The sequence below is a fragment of the Gigantopelta aegis genome, chromosome 13, assembly GCF_016097555.1.
Source record: "Gigantopelta aegis isolate Gae_Host chromosome 13, Gae_host_genome, whole genome shotgun sequence".
Lineage (NCBI taxonomy): Eukaryota > Metazoa > Mollusca > Gastropoda > Neomphalida > Peltospiridae > Gigantopelta > Gigantopelta aegis.
In genome coordinates, this window is record NC_054711.1 from 14,594,193 (window position 1) to 14,614,765 (window position 20,573).

Here is a 20,573-nt window from a genome sequence, read left to right on the forward strand (position 1 = left end):
TAAACTATTTTCTTGTGTAACACGACTAATGCTCCTAATGTGGTGTGTGTGTGTGTGTGTGTGTGTGTGTGTGTGTGTGTGTGTGTGTGTGTGTGTGTGTGTGTGTGTGTGTGTGTATGTGTTATTGTTTTCTTATTATTAGTATTTGTTTTGTTTTTACAAACATTATTCTGTTACTTAGGAGAAGAAAAAGAGCAAAAGATGGAATGGAAGCTGGTGATATGATTCTTCGAGAAAATACGCCAGCGACAATAGGTATTCTCTTAACTATTTTTGTTAAATTATTGCGGTTTTACTGATTCTGTTGTGTTGGCTTTTGAAATGTAATCCAAAGCAATATATTGCTTAAAAATTTATAATTGTTTTAGTCGTATAGTAATCTGTCATAACCATCTGTTGAAGATAAAATACAAGTAAAGCAGTGTTTGTTTAAGGAGGGGAATACTATTTAAAACGAATACAAAAGTATCCACAAAGAAACAGCTCTCTAGCATATAGTAGATATAATGCCAAGCCGACCAAGATGCTGTATGTCCTAAATTAAAAAATAAATAACATAAAATAAATAAATAAAAAGATAAAATGAAAAGAAAAGAAACTCCCACAAAATTGTTGGTAGGGTGAATATGAATGAATGAATGTTTAACGACACCCCAGCACTTAAAATACATCAGCTATTGGATATCAAACTATGGTAAAGGCTGGTAGGGTGTGTATCCCAAACATGCTTCGTATGGATTCGTGCCTGAAAAAAAGTGTCTTTTATAGTCTTTATTATCTAGTAGAGGTACTCTATAATAATTGAATTGAATTCTTTTCACTAGAACCCTCCAACCCTCCTTAATGGTATTATGATAAGTATAGCCCTGGTAATATATTAAAGCATTTAATAACAATTTACAGGAAGAAAACTCCACGTAGCTGACGGATCTGTCTACGTTAATGTCGGACTATCTGTGAGAGGGTCAACCAAACAGTTTGAGATAAGCGATGTCGTTGATGTAGAAACTGATGCTAATTGTGGTAATGTGGTATTTATGGCTGATCATGGGGAGTCAGATGATCAACATGCATATGAGGATCAGGATACCGATGTTGATGAAGGAGAAGCTGAAGAACAGGATACCGACGACCAGGATGAAGTCCAGGATCGTGATATGTATTACAATGATGGGCAACCAGCTTCTTCGTTCAATCTGCCAGAAGAAGGTGTTGATGTCGCAGAACTTGAAAGTATCATAGAAAGCATCAGAAGACAGCCTGGAGGATTTGAAGCAGAATTTATCGTAAGATAGTTTTTTCGTGTTTCCATTGGTGTGGTGTTTGCTGGGGGGGGGGGGGGGGGGGGGGGGGTTGTTGTTTTTCGGTTTTTCATTAATTATGACTGTATACGGAAAGGAAAGTGATATGTCTTTAAAGACGTGTGAGTGCATTTTAAAGCAGCGCTTTAGAGTATAACATGGTTGTTTCAACACTGTACACAGTACAGTACATACTATGATATTTAATGTAGGGATATGTGATTGTGACAGTAAAACCAACCAGAGTGGGGTTTTTGTGTGTGTGTGTGTGTGTGTGTGTGTGTGTGTGGGGGGGGGGGGGGGGTATGTATGTTTAGTATTTCAGCAACACTTTGAAACAAAGCACTAAGTCAACTCTATACTAATATGATTTCAGAAACTTCCAAGTGGTTTGACCCATCCGTACACTGATTCACAGATACGAGATAACAAACTCAAGAACAAATATAACAGTTACTACCCATGTAAGTTTATTCTTATCATAAATCCAAAATTGTATTAGAGACCTTGCCATTTAAGTGGAGCTATCACCCAAACTGCCCATCACTCCTCTTCATACTATGTTGCTGTCCAGTTCTTTGCACTGTATTTTAATTTAACTGTTGGATTTTTATATTGATGTGGTTCATCACTTAATTTGTGCATTAACCATAGTTTGACACTCAATAGCAGATTTATTTGTCCTGCTGGGGTGTGGTTAAACATTCATGCATTCATTTCCTTTCAGACTATTTCAAGGGTAATACTATTTAGTTCCCTTTAGACTTTTATATAGGATCACTATGGTAATATCCTTAATGACAGCTTTCTATTCTGTTTTTGAACTTGAGCTCTAGTAATACCTGTTATTAATGTCTGTCTCCCTGACCCCATCAATATCTGTTTATCTGTATTATTAACTCTTTAGTTTTATATATGTTTATTCAATCAGTAAGTACCTAAGTCAGTTTTGTGTCTAGTTCTAATTGTCTGTTTGTATGCCTGTTCGTCAGAATATATAATTATGTCATAATTTTATTATTATTATTATTATTATTATTATTATTAGTATTTCCTGTGTATTTAACAGTTTATGGACATACACAGCGAATTTGAATGGAGGGATTAACTGTTTTCCACTGGTTTCAAGATCTTGTCGTAGTTATTTCATTTGTATTTATTCCAGATGACAACAATCGTGTTAAACTACGTGCATTGTCAAACGTCCCGCATTCGGACTACATCAACGCCAGTTACGTGGATGTACGTATCAACAGCAATACCACTCTAATAATGCGTTGCATGTTTTACACATAAGTTATGGGGATATAGTAAAGACAGCAATACCACTGTAATAATGTGTTGTATCTTTTACCCATAAGTTATGGGGATATAGTCAAGACAGCAGTACCACTCTAATAATGTTGTGTAAGTTGTACACATAACTCTAATAATGTGTTGTTTGTGTGTTGGGGATAAGTTTTACACATAAGTTATGGAGATATAGTCAAGACAGCAATACCACTCTAATAATGCATTGCATGTTTTAAACATAAGTTATGGGGATATAGTCAAGACAGCAATACCACTCTAATAATGTGTTGCATGTTTTACACATAAGTTATGGGGATATAGTCAAGACAGCAATACCACTCTAATAATGCGTTGCATGTTTTACACATAAGTTATGGGGATATAGTCAAGACAGCAATACCACTCTAATAATGTGTTGTAAGTTTTACACATAAGTTATGGGGATATAGTCAAGACAGCAATACCACTCTATTAATGTGTTGTAAGTTTTACACATAAGTTATGGGGATATAGTCAAGACAGCAATACCACTCTAATAATGTGTTGTAAGTTTTACACATATGTTATGGTAATATAGTGAAGACAACAATACCACTCTAATAATGTGTTGTATGTTTTACCCATAAGTTACGGGGATATAGTCAAGACAGCAATACCACTCTAATAATGTGTTGTATGTTTTACACATACGTTATGGGGATATAGTCAAGACAGCAATACCACTCTAATAATGGTGTTGTATGTTTTACACATATGTTACGGGGATATAGTCAAGACAGCAATACCACTCTAATAATGTGTTGTATGTTTTACCCATAAGTTATGGGGATATAGTCAAGACAGCAATACCACTCTAATAATGTGTTGTATGTTTTACCCATAAGTTATGGGGATATAGTCAAGACAGCAATACCACTCTAATAATGTGTTGTATGTTTTACACATAAGTTATCGGAATATAGTCAAGACAGTGTACCCACGAATCCAATCTTTTTATACTGAAATTGAACACTGTCTTGTAGGCACATACGTTGTTGATCTTAATAAAGCATTTTATCAAGTTGCAGCAGCATTTCAGAAAGGAAGTGAAAACAGAGAATTGTTGTCATGACATGCGGCAGTAAAGGTGTTGTTAAAATCTGGAGTAGCCTAGATTTATTCGTATCAAAAATATATTTCTTTCTATATAATGTTTTCTTTTTTCTTTTTTCTTTTTATCAAGTGATTACTTTATACAAATGTTAATGGCGAAATAGTAGGATACGTTGATCATAACTCCGACATTATTAATTCACAAAGCCCTTGTACGTGTTGCTTGGACATAATTTTAATAAGAAAATTAGACAGTTATTACAAAAAATGTTTTAGGTTATAGGTGATATGTGCACCGGTGTGAATAATATTTATTTAGGACACAGAGGCATCGCTGGTGTTAATTTGAGTCATTATTTATCGACAAAATATATAAATGTCCATTCATATTAAATTGTTAATTGTACATTTCAGTCACACGAGAAGCAGAATTATTTCATTGCAGCTCAAGGTACGGACACACAAGTAACATATATGCATCTTTATTGAAGTCACACTGTTTAAACTAACACTCTGAAACTATTTTCATGGAAACCGAAATTCAGTAATACTGGGACGTGATTACTGAAACATCCTATGTGGCAGTCCTGTTATAGATAGAGCATTTGGTAGGAATCTCAGTCATGCCAAGACATCATTATGACAGTGTTCAGGAGTATGATTTTGTAGGCAATTATTGTTTTGAAATTCAGAATTTTATTTCGAAAGATAGGATTGTTGTATCAAATTGTACGGTATGCGGATTACTTGTTGCTTATCATCAGATTTAAAATAACTTTTAAAAATTTCCTATTAAACCACTGACATAACATCTGGGGAAATAGCCTCTGATTTGGGTTCTTATATAGTGAAATGCAAGGACAGGAAAGAATTCCACCTAATAATAGTTGAATATTCACTTTTATTTCAGCTCCAACTAAGGTGACTTTAACAGATTTTTGGAGAATGATCTGGGAACAGAACTGTGGACAAATAATCATGTTGACAAACCTGGTGGAAGCTGGAAAGGTTTGTGTTTGATGTTTGTTCTACTGATATTTCTCAGGGTGAAGCTGTTTTAATGAGGTCATTGTGAGCAAACTGGAATAATAAACACATCTTCACGTATTGCAGCTTGCTGGAGTACATATTGACTTTGTTTTTAATAACATTTCCATTGTCATGGTCAGTACTTCGTATCTAACGCTTCCTGTTTTCATTACTTTAATATGTTTACAACTGCAACAGTTCATTTTCATAACTAAATAACTACTGTTCATCGGGATAGCTTATGTTATATTCTTCATTTTTAGTGGACTGTCTTGAAACATGTTTACATGATGTTATTTACAAATAACTTTTGTTTGTACTTTAGAATAAATGCAAGCCCTACTGGGATGATTCGGGGTCAATGGATGTTGGGTATTTTGACGTGGTGGTCACAGAAATCACTGACCGAGCTGACTATACCATCAGAAAGATACAGGTTACCCAGAAGAAGGTAAACACTGCACAAGAACAGAAAAGAAATTAGTAGTCTGTGGATATCCTAACACGTTGTATGTATGTATGTAGTACATACAAGTTCTAATCTGTCGTGTGCTAGGTTTGATTTTGTAAACTAGTCTGCGAATGATGGCAGTTCTCTTGGTGATGGTACAAGAAGGACGAATCATTAAGTGCAGGATTGCTTCGGGAGTGGCTGTCCTATAGACGACGCACTAGGTAGAGATTTATGAAATCAACCACTATTTTGATAAATGCCCATTCGATCTTGATTGTTAATAACGGTTTTGTCATTTAGATTTCAGCTTTAAAGACTTCAAGGTTATGGTTACGCTACACTTTTTCTATACAGCATTATCATATATAGCATGAAGATTCTTATTCTAAAGCACATGGGATCAAACCAGGGACAAATGCTTTCCAAGATTCAACTCTATAAATCTGACGTAGAAAATAGTAACTACTATAATAATCAAACTGAGATGAAGCGATCTGTTAACGTTTATGATTGCGGGTGATCATCAATTGTCATCCAATGAGTCATACATGTAGATTTCAATGAAAAAACTAATATGAAAAATAAAATTAACTTTGTGTTTATAGTTATTTAGTTTGGGTTTTTTCACTGTATTTTTCATAAAGTGCAAAAGATTTATTTTCCCTAGAAAGCATATTGTTCATCGACTGTATAAAAAACCATAAAGATTGTATACTCACTTCAGAAAATGTACAAAGCACTTTCTGTTCTTTCTTTTCGTAAAGTCACCTAAGACTAATATAATTGCTATAACATCTGTGTGAAATATTTGTTTCATTATTATTTCTCAGTCTAAGAAATGCAAGGCGTTTGATCATTACCACTTCACGTCATGGCCTGACCACGGAGTTCCCAAAGTGTTGGACTTACTGGAATTCTTCTGGTTGACAAGAGAGACTCCCCCGTCCCATCCTGGTCCTGTCCTGGTGCATTGCAGGTAACAACTGGTGTATATTAGCAACTCTCCCGTCACGCATTGGCCGTGCCATGGTACATTGCAGGTAACAACTACTGATCATTAGAGAGACACACCGTTCCACCATCTCGCTATAAGGGCGATTACCGATTATTACATTATTCTTGACCCATGCTGGTACCGTCCAGGTACAATGCTGGTAATAACAACACATTTGTCCAGTTCTGCAGGAACAAAAAATTAACGACGCACTCAACACATTTTATTTACGGTTATATGGCGTCAGACATATGGCTATGGACCACACAGATATTGAGAGAGGAAACCCGCTGTCGCCACTTCATGGGCTATTTTTATCGATTAGCAGCAAGGATTCTTTCATATGCACCATCCCACATACAGGGTAGTACATACCACGGCATTTGATATACCAGGCGTGGCGCACTAGCTAGAACGAGAAATAGCCCAATGGGCCTACCGACGGGGATCGACTCCAGCCCAACCGCGCATCAGGCGAGAGCTTTACCACTGGGTTACATCCCACCCCCTTCCTGCAGGTAAAACCTACTGAATATTGTAAACTTATCACGTCCCGTCCTGTCCACGTGAATTGCAGGTAACAATTACTTAATATTAGAATCATGCCTTATTACACCCTATTCTGTGATTATTTAACAATCAAAAGCTCCCAATTTGTGAGAGAATCTTTTTTTTACAAAACGTATCTGTATATCTCTAATAGTTTGACACCAAATAGCAGATGGGCTCCCACTCAAGCGAGTTTTAACGACTCAATTGGTAGGTGTACGAACACTACAACCTCCTCTCTCTCAGTAGCCACTAACAACTAAAACACTGTCCTGGACAGACAGCCCAGATAGCCGAGGAGTGTGCCCAGGAAAGCGTGGTTGATCCTTAATTGGATACAAGCACGAAAAAAAGTTGAAATGAAAAGCCGATGCATTGTTTGTGCTAGTGTGTCCTTAAGCATTCCTTCTTTCATTTATTAATTGTATATCGTGGGGCGTAGCCAGAGAGGACAAAACGCCGAGGCAAACCCAGACTTGTAAAATAAATATCACTGTCATGGGAAATAGAAAATAAATCTGGAGAATTTCCAGACGAGGCAAGCTCCTCATCTGCCTCATGCTGGCTACGCCATAGATATCTGTAATATAATTCTGACTTACGGAAACAATTTGCCGTTACAGTGCTGGGATCGGTAGAACTGGGACATACATCGCTCTACATTATCCTGACAGACGAGATTAAGAAAACTGGAAGAATGAACATACTGGAAGTGATGACCAAGATCAGAGATCAAAGGACAAACATGGTGCAGACAAAGGTTGGTTATTAACGTATATTTTAAATTTAATTACTAGCTGTTCGTTTATCTAACACAGGACACATAATAGTGTTACTTCAGCTAACAACAGTTTAAGTTGAATAGTGTACATTTGCGTCATATATAGTAAGATAGTATATAATTATGATAATATATAGCTTAATCCAGGCCAAGATTTATATATACATTAGTGTTATACTATTTACGTTTCGTTTTCCAGGATCAGTACGAATGCATTTTCATGAGTGTGCTTGACGTTGTAAAGTATGGACAGACAAGTATGACCACATCTGACTATACACAGAAATATGCTGAGTCGACAGGATCTTTGAACATGGGTCACAAAACACTTGATGAGCTTGCTGAGGTATTCAACTTAGCATTTACTAGTTCACAATGTAAAATACTAAGTCTAACCCCAGCATGAGTAATAACGTATTTTCTTTTCAAACCTTTAATATCATATAATTATATTATTTGTTATTTCTTTTAGTCATTCTTTATTTTTTGTAAATAATTTTTTATATTTATTTTTATCTTACTTTATACCAACACAATTTTATAATTATTAATTATTGATTATTATGATTATGATTATGATTATGATTATGATTATGATTATGATTATTATGATGATGATTATTATTATTATAGGTCATTTCATCTACTGTCACCTCTAATGCAGGTATGTATTATGCAACTGTATGTTGTCATTAATTTCACAGACTTGCTAAATGTTAACAGTTACTCATTGTGAACACCACATTTATGTATTACAAAAGGTAAGTGAAAACAAATATCCAATTAGTTAGAGTAAATATTTATTTTACTGGTGGAATTTGGAAGAGATGCGTGGATGGAGTGGGGGTGGGGGAAGAGTAAAGGGGGATAGAGGAACGAATGGATGAAAATCAGACGGATGAATAATATTATTTTTCATACTTCAATTCAGTGGTGTATGTCAAATGTTATTTGAGGAGTGTTTTACTTGCATAGGAGTATGAAAAGAAAATGTCTGTAAATTGTGAGAATCTGTGAAGCGATGAACGTAAAATGTATAGCCGACAATCCTTGTATATAATATTAAAGGGACATTCCCGAGTTTACTGCATTGTAAGATGTTTCCGACTAATAGAATATTTCTACGATTAAACTTACATGATAAATATATTTTCTTGTTTAGAATATCAATGTTTGTATATTCAATGTGTTTCTGGTCGTCTTAATATTTGTAAGAATCCCAAACTGGATTTCGTCTTCAAATATTTGCGTACGTACGAAAAAAAAATATTTCAGGAAATAAAATGAAATTTAACCTAGTACAAATATTAGAACGATGTGAAACACATTTATACAGCCACTAATATTTCATGCAGAAAAATATATTTGATATGTAATTACAGTCGTTAAAATGTCTTTCTTAGTCGATCAGATCTTAAAAACTGCAGCAAACTCAGGAATGTCCATTTAAACCTTAATAATAATAACAAATAGAAGTTAATATTTCATTTTAAATTAATTTTTGGTTCATTAGACAAAGTATAAATATAAATTGACGTCAACAGATAGGATATAAATATGTTCATAGACAAATGAATAAACACACTTTGCTACGGCTGGACAAATGGAGAGGATTAAAAAGTTTAACGAATATAACGTTAATTTAATTACACTGTGTATTATACCGCGTGTTAAAATCGTTTATTTCAGGCGTAGGTGTTCCACTAATGAACCGAATTTGGGTTGATGGAAAGGAGGATCTCTTTGCTGTTACGGCTCCAGTTAGGTTTTAATTTGTTTGAACTCTACATCAAAATCCGCTATTTTTTAGTATTAGGTGTAAATTTAGATTTGGATAATGCTTTCTTTGTAACATATTTCAATTTGTTTTCCACATTTTGATTCACTGAAAAATATATTCTTGTTTCTTAACCAAAATAACTATGTTTTATTATTATGTTAAATTTTACAATTTTAATTAATTATAGTTCTATATATTTTATATTTTAACATTTCAATTACTTTCCGTTTATACGTAACATAGTATACGCAGTGAATCATGTCCTGCTCTGTGTTTTTAATGTCACATTTTTGTATTTTCTATTAAGTCGAAGCTGCTAACTAACGGTTATCTGTTGGTTTACACTTCACAACGAACAGAGAATCTGCTGTGGAAACTGATCATGGAGAATGATTCGCTGACTCTTGTCACTCTGGGTAACAAGGTAAGTTTTAAATAAATAAATAAATAAATAAATAAATAATTAATTAATTAATTAATTAATTAATTAAAATTAATTAATTAATTAATTAATTAATTAATTAAGGGTAAACGTTCCGACCGCAGCTCCAAAAAACAAATTGAGATATATTTTATGAATGTTACAGACTTGTGTGCTAAATAAAATGAATATAATAAATGAGTATGATATGACAGAATATTAACTAAAACATACCAAGGCACAACTAACGAAGCAACATCTTCTATATCAGGTACGTTTTCTGTCATTGTCTAAAAACAAAAACAAAGCAAAATGTCCAACTAGTACTCACCATTAATTCCGCGGTGATTACTCGTAGCAGTTCAGTGAAGACTTTTTATTTGTCTTATTTACTCCTCCACATCATATTCGGCTAGATACATGACACAATTCCCACGTGTTGAATGCATATTACGCACCAGCCGTTTTACGCAGCATCGTCTGTTTTCGATTAAATCAATAAATGATATCGTTCTGGAAAAGGTAAAATAAATATATCAATATTAAAGTGAAGTCATAGAAGTATGTTATTTGATTTATTAATTTATTATATTATTACCAAATTGTTATCTCTCCTTTTTTCTTTTCTTTTTTTGTTAAATTATAATATTTATTTACCATCAAAATTATCAGAGTGATACAACACAAATTAATATTAATTAATTTTATAAATCGTATTTCAGAATAATTTCATCCCAAGTCCTAGCCATTCCAGTAGCTATGGAAACGTGACAGTGACGTCAGTGACTGAAACGCATGTCACGAGAGAAATAACTTTAAGAATTCTTAATGTTAAAACAAAGGTACGAAATATTAGATTAAAATAGAAAACAAATTGCACATGCATTGTAAATATAAATAAAAGCAAAGTACACAATGTGTAATGTGTTTGTAATTCGGGAAATAATTGGTTCTAATTTCGTTTCTTTTATTTCTGTTTTAAGTCTAATGGGTCTTCTTTCCTAATGTAGGTAACATTAATCTGCAAATGATTAAATCTGACCAATGTTAACAAAAAAATAAGATTTCAAATACATTCAGTGTTCATAGGCATAATTTGATGGACAAAGGGCCACAGAGCCCGAGAGTCCATAATGTCAGATATTAACAGGTTAGATACGGACACATTATTTATTAAATAGATAGATAGAATAAATGTTTTACGACACCCCAGCTTCGGCTGTTCGGTGTCAAAGTTTGTAAATACTTTATTTATTAAAGTCACACCTCAGTTACAAAACATACAACATCACTCCAAACTATACAAAACCCCAACTAAAAATAGCTCTAAGGAACGCCATATGAGTTATGGGAGAATAAATAAAATAATTAAAACAAATATAAAAAAATATAAATATTACTTTAAAACACATTTAAATTATTTAACACAAAATAAAATACAACAGTAAGGGATGTACATTCAAAATCGTGCCGATATTTTTTCTATGACAACAACCTTGAAATAGATAAAACTTTATATTGAGGGACAACAATCGACTATTTAATAATGATTATGATGTCCTACAGGGATCAGATGAAATGAAAGAAATCGCCAACTTCACTGTGCAGTCTTGGAGTAACACGTCCACAGTGATAAGTTATATAACAACTTTGACAGAACAAATCCTGGACAGACAAAACAATCTGAAATTTCATCCAGTCACGGTTGTCTTCGAGTAAGTAACGTTACAGTTAATGTTATATAGCTACAAGCCTCTGATTGAACAATATACTGGAGTATCACTAAAACAACCTTCCTCTCTATTATTGACCATCATAGATCAGTATCTACCAATAAACAATGTCACTAAAGCCCCCGTCACACCGGGCCTGAGACTAGATTACGACCTAGCTGCGACCAAAACATGTTGGAATCGCGGACAAATCATAGAAAGAGCGCGCGATGGTCGCAGAGGTCTTGGGTGATCGCCAGAGCAAAATCAGTCGCAGCAAGGTCGATGGTCATGTTCAAAACTTCTGACCTGCGATTCCAAATCGTAAGAGGTCGCAGACAGGTCTTACATGGTCGTACCACCAGTCGCACATGCTCGCACCACCAGTCGTGCATGATCGCGGGTCTAGTAGTCGAACGATTGGTCGTGCTACTGGTCATGCCACCTGACGATTGGTGGTGCCACCTGTCGTACGACCTCACGATCGGTAGTGCGACCAGTTACGACCTGTCCCAACTGGTTGCACGACCTTACGATTGGTGGTACCACCTGTCTTTAGCTCGCAGATCAGTATATTTGGAGTTGCATCAGATTCTAGCTCTGGCTCTGGCTCTGGCCGGGTACTCTTCCCAAAGGCCTTTCCCTTTTTGAGAAGCATAGCAAATTATAGTTTCAGTTGAAGTTCGTCGAAGTGTACTCCCTGAGAGCTAGGTGACTACTGATGCTGACACACGATCGCGAGCCTTTATATCTGATCGAGCGACCCATCTCATGACTGGCTCCGATCGGTCGTGAGAGCGGTCGCAGATCGCCGCGATTGATCGTGCGATTGGTCGCTGATCGCCACTACTAGTCGCACGATTACCTACGATTGATCCTGCGATCGATCTTATCCAATCGTTGGTGATCGCACGACCACGCGTACCACCAATCGTACGATGACTTACCACCAATCTTAAGAGCGATCGCAGTATGAGATCGCAAATGAAGATCGTAGCAAACATTGCCGATTGGTCGTACCTCGGCCAAATTACCACCAATCGCACGATCCCGAAAACGTACGATCCAGTGTGACTGAGGCTTAAACAAACGTTTCTTTGTAAATATAATTGATGATAATTTTTTTCTGCCGTGTATGAAACGTTATAATATTGAAAGAGAAATGTCCGAAGATATGGTAACAAGCAATAGTCCATGAAAAGGGCGCACCTGTCATATGCAAATGAGCCACATCACTACAGGGGGTCCAGAGCGAATTTCACACAGTCAGTAGCGAGTGTGTCCACCTTGAGTACTGATACAGGCCTGACACCGTCATTTCATTGAGGCCACTAAACGCTGCAGAAAGTTTCTGGAAATGCCTGTTTCGCAGATGCATGGTTAGGATCCATGTGTCTTGGTGAGGGGTTGTCACGGGTGGTCGGCCGCTACGGGGACGGTCCTTGACCTGGTTGTTTTGTTGACATCGTTGCCATAAGTGCCATATGGTGTTTCTGTGGATGTTGAATTGACATGCGACGTCACGCTGCGAGTTCTCAGATTCAGGCATCCCTATGACTCGCCATCTGTCATTTTTACTGAGACGTAGCATGACGAAATTGCATCAAACAATTCACTAATGGTGTTTTTTCTGACTTCTGGACTTCTGAAGGCTGCACTGAATGTCTGGCCGTTTATAGTGAGCACTGGAAATTGATTTCTCCCGAATGTTCCATGTTTCTTGCACAAAGCAGGCATACGCTGCAACAACTGCTTGGTTGCATTCTTTCGAGCTGTTTCATGCACATTTTGTCTGGTTTACATCCATAAATCCATTCACAAATTTATTACTCCAAACAATCCATGTCACAATAACTTTTGCCTTTTAGTATATTATAAAACTTTAGACATAATGCTAATAATTACATGTACATACTATTTTGGCTGTCGCCACAACCATCCATAAGTGACGTCAGAGGTCATCGCATTTATATATCCTCTCGTTTAAATGCTGAATTTATATAAACATGCTGAGGCTGGTGTTTGTTTTCGTTTGTACATAAAGACAAAAAATTTTTTATTGTAATTGCAGGTGCAATTTTATAACAGTGAACACGACAATAGGTACATGGTGCTTATTATTCAAATCCCTCTTATATTTGTATATTTTTAACCATTTGTGTAATTGAAAGTTAATTGGTTGATGCAAAACGTGTATAACCGATGATGAGAGTCTATCCGATTCGCTACTATGTGGCCTTTTCTGGAAAGTACACACACACTCTCACACACACACACACACACACACACACACACACACACACAGGCCAACAGGCACACACACACACAGGCCAACAGCCACACACACACCTAGATACATATATATATATATATATATATATATATATATATATATATATATATATATATATATATATATATATATTGAGGTCTCAAATGCATCTCAGAAAGATGTCTGTTCAATGATCTTAAAGGGGCATTCCTGACTGCTGCAATTTTTAAGATGTTATCGACTAACAGACACTTTTTTAAATATTAGTGGCTATATATTAAACGTGTTTCTGGTCGTTCTAATATTTCTACTAGGTTAAATTTCATAAGAAATTATTTGAAAACAAATTCTGGTTTGGGCTTCTTACAGATATTAAGACGATCAGAAACACACTGAATATACAGACACTGATATTCTAAACAAGGAAATATATTTAATATGTAAGTTTAATCGTAGAAATAGTTTATTAGTCGGAAACATCTTACAAGGTAGCAAACTCAGGAATGTCCTTTCAAATGTGAAGCTTTTTATTCCATTTCAGTGAATCTGACAGAAAGGAAGGTCTGTCATTGTGTATACTGAACAACATCATGTCTGCAGTTTCCCTTGACAAGCGAGTTGAGATATTTAACAACGTCAGAAGAATCCAGTCAGTGCTGCCAAGTCTTCACTTCTCAACGGTATGTACTAGATATCTGGTTTCTAATTATAGTTATTGGGAATAACTGCTACTGCCGAAGTTATTAGCAATAATTGTTTAGTGTGTTTAGACAGTATTAGGAATCAGTTGGAATTTCGTCATCAATCATCAGTTATAATTGGTTGGCAACTACCAAATCGCCTTTTGATTACACAATCGGTTAGAATTATTTGAAGGTAAGATGGAGTTGAATTCCATTATTTAATCTGGAGGAACAATTCCAGTTAACATTTTCTGTTACAATTGATTATTGGCTTTTAAAATTGATCCATGGAATAACACTACTTTTAGTTACTGATAATAACTGGTTATTGTTTTCTTACAAAAATAACTGGTTAACTGCTTGTTGTTTTAATTTACTGTACATTGCTTGCTACTGTTTTAAACTACTGAGAATAACTAGCTGGTTCAGATAACTACTTCAACTCATTTACAATAATTGGATACTGTTGACATTTATTTAGAACAGATAAATACTTTTAATTAATCAGAATGTGTTGTTATGCTTTAAGATATAACTATAATTGTAAGAATAAGAAACTGAGAATATCTGGTTCTTGTTTTAAGTTAAGTTGTTTTAATAGCTGGTTAGCGCTATACGTTTTGGGAATAATTGGTTACTGAGCACTATACTTTTTTTTTTTTTCTTCAGAAAAACTGGTTTTGTTGTTAGTTATTAAGCATAACTGGTTATTGAGCTGGTATTTAAAATTACTGGTTACTATTGAGATTATCTGGTTGAAATAACTACTGATTAAAATAGTAATTTAGAATATCGGGTTTCAGCATTAAAATACTGAGATTGTCTTGTTGAAATAACTCAGGGCTCGACCTCAGCGGTAGCCCGGGGTGTTTTGGCTACCGATTTCTCACTCGGACTACTAGTTGTCTAACCCCGGTAGTCCGCCGGGCTACCAAATGTTTTGGCATGTCCAGTCACTCCACAATCAACAAGGCGTTTAATTCGTCGGTGTCTGAAGTTCCACCTTTCATGTGCGCGCTCTCTGCTACCAGGAGTCCTGTAACTGTTAATTGCTCCCCTAGTGTGACCCACAGGTGGCAGTTGCGCAATACGGTTTAGTGAAAAAAAGGAGTATATTTGCCAGTGGTATTGATTTCTGTTTTTTAACATAGCGGACCAAAACAAATAATTTGATGTAATCCAGTGGCCAGATATACCTGGTTCGTATGGGTCATGGAATTTTCATTTGGGTCATGGGTTAACTATTCGTAGTCATTTTTGACGATCAACCACACGGCCCGTTGTTTTTACGCCTACTCATAACAGACGCTTTGTATGATCAAGACTTTCCTACCAGCTGAAGTCTAAACTAATTCAAACGATAATTCAATAGCGGTTTATTTCCTTCTAGGCTACCTATGCAAATGGTCAAATTATTGTTTACACAATTAATATCTATTACTATGTTAAATAAATATATAAATTGACGAATATTTTCAATGTTAAAAATATTAATCTTTCTTACTAATTAATTTTAATGAAATCTCTTTTATCGTTTACTATGGCTTTGCGCGATAACCTCGCTCAAAATGACAACTGACCTTGTCACGTGATAACACAAACACACATGGCGATCCCCCGTCTTGGATAATTGGCTTACGACATTTACAAGTTTATTGTCATCAATAAAAACCGCTATTGTTTTGGAATAAAGGCAAGTTCTGTTACGATTATTCAAAATTACACCTATTGAACATAGTTGCAGCCAGTTTAAGTATTAAAATATGCAATATCGATCTGATTCGAAGATCGTACGATTAGTAGACAGTTCTACTCGTGAAAACCGTATGAAGTGTTTCAATAATATTTTGTAAGCCTTCATTACGAGATTAGGTCTAAACACAATAAATAATAATAATAATATAAGGGTTTCCCCAGAGCCGTTAGGCGTAGCGGCCCGACACGCCTTGGTCCGTAAAGTAAGCGCTTTGAGGGCGTGGAAGCGCCTTAAATCAATTGCCGCTACGCCTTGATTTGAAGTGCTTTAGAAAAACATTTTCACAAGTACGAGCATGGCAGTCGACTACCTCTTGCAAACAACTTGTGTACCAGTATATCAAGTACACCTAATTACTATGACAGGTCAAACACTTCCTAAATACCTAACAATGGACCAGTCGTCTACTCACAACCGGCGTTTAGTAATTTTACCACATCTACTGGGACCGCTAATCCGTCAGGAAGGCGCTTACGCGTAACGGGATTCCCGTGCCGAGCAATCAAGCTTCAAGGCCGATCAAAGAAGATGCCCATTGACAGAATCAACTGTACCATTTAAATGAATGAAGGATAGGCGAAGCACTTTTTAAAAGTACAGTTAAGTTGGCAATCAATCATTTCTATCCTAACAGCCCCTTCCCAAAACTCCCACACACTAAAAACATCCAAGGTTGACGATGTCGGTAGCCAAATGAACCACTGGCTAATTAAAAATTATATATAAAAAAGGCTAATAAAATTTGCAAGTGGCTAAACCATTTTCTATCTTCTGACGTGAACAAACGGTTACATAATCTATCCGACAGCTCAAACATAATAATAATACCAAATATTCAATTAGCGATATCGCGACCGGTAACGAGAAAATCCAGAATACAGCGTAGGCGTTATGACGTTTGTTTATTTTAATAATCACTGTTATTAATTTTAACGGCATGCATTCGACATGTAGGGCAGCAATGTGACGGTAATTCAATGTCTGGAAAATCTGTAACTTGTTATTTTAACTTTGTAAAGTCTTTGAACCAAAGTAATAAAAACAAACCGACTATGCGTGTCAATTTGAATACACATGCCAGTTCAGAGCCGAATGACATGTAGGCTATCCCAAGAGCTGAGTTCAGCCAGATCGAGGGAAAACAAAACGTTCGCTACACTGGTTTGTGCGTTTCACGTTAAACCAAATGGACACGACGGACACCAATCAAATAGTTCGCGAACGTTAGGAAAAACGTTCGTTGGCTGAACCAGCTGACACCCACGTGTCAAGAGGCTTCGTTGCGGACATGAACAATACGATTACACAGGAGTAAATCTTGATGTAAATTTGTAGAAAAACAATAGTTGTTTCCATCAATTAATACCTAACGGCAGTTTCATTTATTTCCTTTGTCTTTGTTAATTTTGTACCTATGGTCGAGGGATCGCGATCGCGGGAAATGAACATGCAGCATTTTTACAAATTGCAGTTAACCACTGAATTAGTTTACAATAATCATATTTGTTAGATAACGTTAGATATATATTTGTAAGATTGTGAGGTGACATTTAATAAGTTAGCTGGATTTTAAAAAGACCGTAAATATTAATTTTATTAACGAGTTTATTTTTTTTTTTTTTTTTTTATAAATGGAATATACTGTGAGGTCGGCATTCTTAGCCCTAGGTATTTTACAAGCAGACATCTTAACATGCATTTAACACGACGCTAAAATCAACAGCAACAACATGGCACAAATTATGAAATTGTTAGGGGTGGGGAATTGATGGGTTACTTTTTAAAAAAAAGTGTTTTAAAAAAGAGCATGATTAGCTGGATTGAAGGCAAACACTTAACTGTTTTCAACCCACTACCCCACATATTTTGGCTTGATTGTGTTATACTGATCTGAAAAATGTAAGCGCCTTAAAAACAAATCCTGAGGAAAGGCCTGTAATAATAATAATAATAATAAATACTATTGTGTATTTCTGGAATCGTACCAACCAAGTTAATGCAGATATAATAGGTCGGTTGTTTGGTGGTGGTTAGATTTTTTTTTTAAATACCATATTTACTCCTCTTTTGAGGCCATCCTTAAACATATTGTGTTGTGTCCATTTCCGACCAGTAGTTTCAAATACGGGTAGGTAGGTAGGTAGGTAGGTAGGTATAATTATTATTAGTAGTAGTAGTAGTAGTAGTATTATTTAGGCCTAATCTCGTAATGAAGGCTTACACAATATTATAATGCCACATATGAGACACTTCATTCTCTTACATATTATTGTTGTAGTTTTGAGTATTTCCCCCAGATCCTGTTCAATGATTTAAACTAAAAACTTTATTTTCATTAAGGGTTATTATGCAGTTTTAATAAGTGTATATGTCACAGTATAATGCTCATGATTTACAAAAAAACACCCTAAAACGTTTAAATAAAACTAAATTATTTTTCTTTTTTCTCTATTTTTCTCTTTTCTTTTAAACTTGTGGGGCTACCAATTTTTACTAAGGGCTACTAGAATTTATAACCTGGTAGCCCCTTGGGCTACCGCTGAAAAAAACTTAAGGTCAAGGCCTTAAGGTCGTAGTTAAACTACTGGTTGAAATGCGTCATATAGAATATATAGATGCTTATTTAGAATATATAACTACTTAAAAGGCATACTGGTTCATAATTGTCTTTCTTTGTTTTGTATACCTCTACTTTTATCGTTTTTTTCAGAATGACTTCAAACTTTTCTGTGACCTTCCATTCTATCATCTTCAGTCTGAAAGCGTTTATGTCAACATATGAACTGACCAACGTCCAGATTGGCCAACAGAACAATATGGGCTGCAGTGATAGTAACTACAAAAACCCTCCACCATAGATGGTTTTCTTTCTTCTCTTTTTTAAAAGAAGTTTATTGACCCCAGACAGAAGTATGGTAGTGTCAGGGCTGATTTCACTATCTGACATCCATGTTTTAAGTACATATGAACATTATAATATAGTGTAGTTAGAAATAATATAATAATATTAATAAGCATGAATACATGAAAACATGGAGTTCACTAATATGTGGGGTTAACAGTGAAGATAGAGATATAGGAACGATTTAAAGGGAATGGTAAAGGGATAAAAGCAAAGGTAAAGAAGGAAGAAGGAAAAAAAGAGTGAATTAAATGTTTTAATTGCGAACGAGAAAACATATATATTTATTGAAATACCTCTAGAATATTGTATTGTCATGTCTTGTTTCTAGGTATCTGGACCAAGGTGCCCAATATTCCTCAAATTCTTGAAATTGACCATTTTTGAGAAGTATATATTTTTCAATTTCTATTTTATCTTTTAAAATATTTTTAAAAACCCATATATGTTAGGTCCATGTTTCTGCATTGTAGATCTATATATATAGTATTTCACATTAATAATGAGCCAATTAGTAAATACCATCTTGCTTGTTTCCCCCTTTATGATTCCAAACAAGACTGTCTGTTTATCGAGTTGTGTATGTTCACCTTGTCCTGAATCCATCGTTCATTTTTCTACCATAAAAGAAAGACTTTAGAGCAGTCATAGAACAAATGACCAAAATCGCAGATATTTGATTCTAAGTATTTTATTTTATATAAAAATGTGTTTGTCATGATTATTCGATGTAGAATTCTATATTGAAACCACTGCAATGTTGTATCTTTTAAACATATAGATGGTAAATTATACACCTTTTCTCACTCCTGTAATGAAGAAATTCCATGGTATCTTGATGGAGAATGTCTTCTTCCAAGCATGGACCAGCCTCTGTGGCGTCGTGGTAGGCCATCGGTCTATAGGCTGGTAGGTACTGGGTTCGGATCCCAGTCGAGGCATGGGATTTTTAATCCAGATACCGACTCCAAACCCTGAGTGAGTGCTCCGCAAGGCTTAATGGGTAGGTGTAAACCACTTGCACCGACCAGTGATCCATAACTGGTTCAACAAAGGCCATGGTTTGTGCTATCCTGCCTGTGGGAAGTGCAAATAAAAGATCCCTTGCTGCTAATCGGAAGAGTAGCCCATGTAGTGGTGACAGCGGGTTGTCTCTCAAAATCTGTGTGGTCCTTAACCATATGTCTGACGCCATATAACCGTAAATAAAATGTGTTGAGTGCGTCGTTAAATAAAACATTTCTTTCTTTCTTCCAAGCATGGAAATTTGAAAATAAGAACTGCTGTTTAAATTGTGAGCTTGTACCATCACTAAATAGACCAACGACTTTAATACGTAGACGCGTGTTCTTTAAATGTCCGTCACCTAACCATACACACCATACTTGTGTTGTAGATAGTCAGATATTACTACAAAGTTCGCAGTATGCTGTTTGCAAATATATGCTTATGCTGTGAATAGTGTGACTTGACCATGGGTGCCGTGTCCAGACTGAACTTTATTTTGCTCCAATAATGCAGCATTTTCAGCACAATCTAGACTGAACGTTAGTT

At 35.5% G+C, this 20,573-nt stretch overlaps 1 protein-coding gene and 1 long non-coding RNA gene across 2 annotated transcripts in view; both read left to right on the forward strand.

Moving 5' to 3' along the window:
* LOC121387160 (receptor-type tyrosine-protein phosphatase epsilon-like) overlaps positions 1–7,396 on the forward strand; it is a 7,791-nt gene extending 395 nt beyond the window's left edge. Inside the window, exons 2-10 of the mRNA XM_041518185.1 lie at positions 182–255; positions 904–1,286; positions 1,678–1,765; positions 2,467–2,543; positions 4,101–4,137; positions 4,597–4,694; positions 5,041–5,166; positions 6,000–6,145; positions 7,336–7,396. Of these exons, the coding sequence (XP_041374119.1) occupies positions 182–255; positions 904–1,286; positions 1,678–1,765; positions 2,467–2,543; positions 4,101–4,137; positions 4,597–4,694; positions 5,041–5,166; positions 6,000–6,145; positions 7,336–7,396 (1,090 nt within the window). The remainder of the gene's footprint in view (positions 1–181; positions 256–903; positions 1,287–1,677; positions 1,766–2,466; positions 2,544–4,100; positions 4,138–4,596; positions 4,695–5,040; positions 5,167–5,999; positions 6,146–7,335) is intronic.
* A 3,910-nt stretch (positions 7,397–11,306) lies between these two features.
* On the forward strand, positions 11,307–18,953 carry LOC121387073. Its single transcript, XR_005959779.1, has 3 exons — positions 11,307–11,409; positions 14,220–14,358; positions 18,828–18,953. It is a non-coding gene; the product is annotated as an uncharacterized LOC121387073 (long non-coding RNA).
* The last annotated feature ends 1,620 nt before the right edge of the window (positions 18,954–20,573 follow it).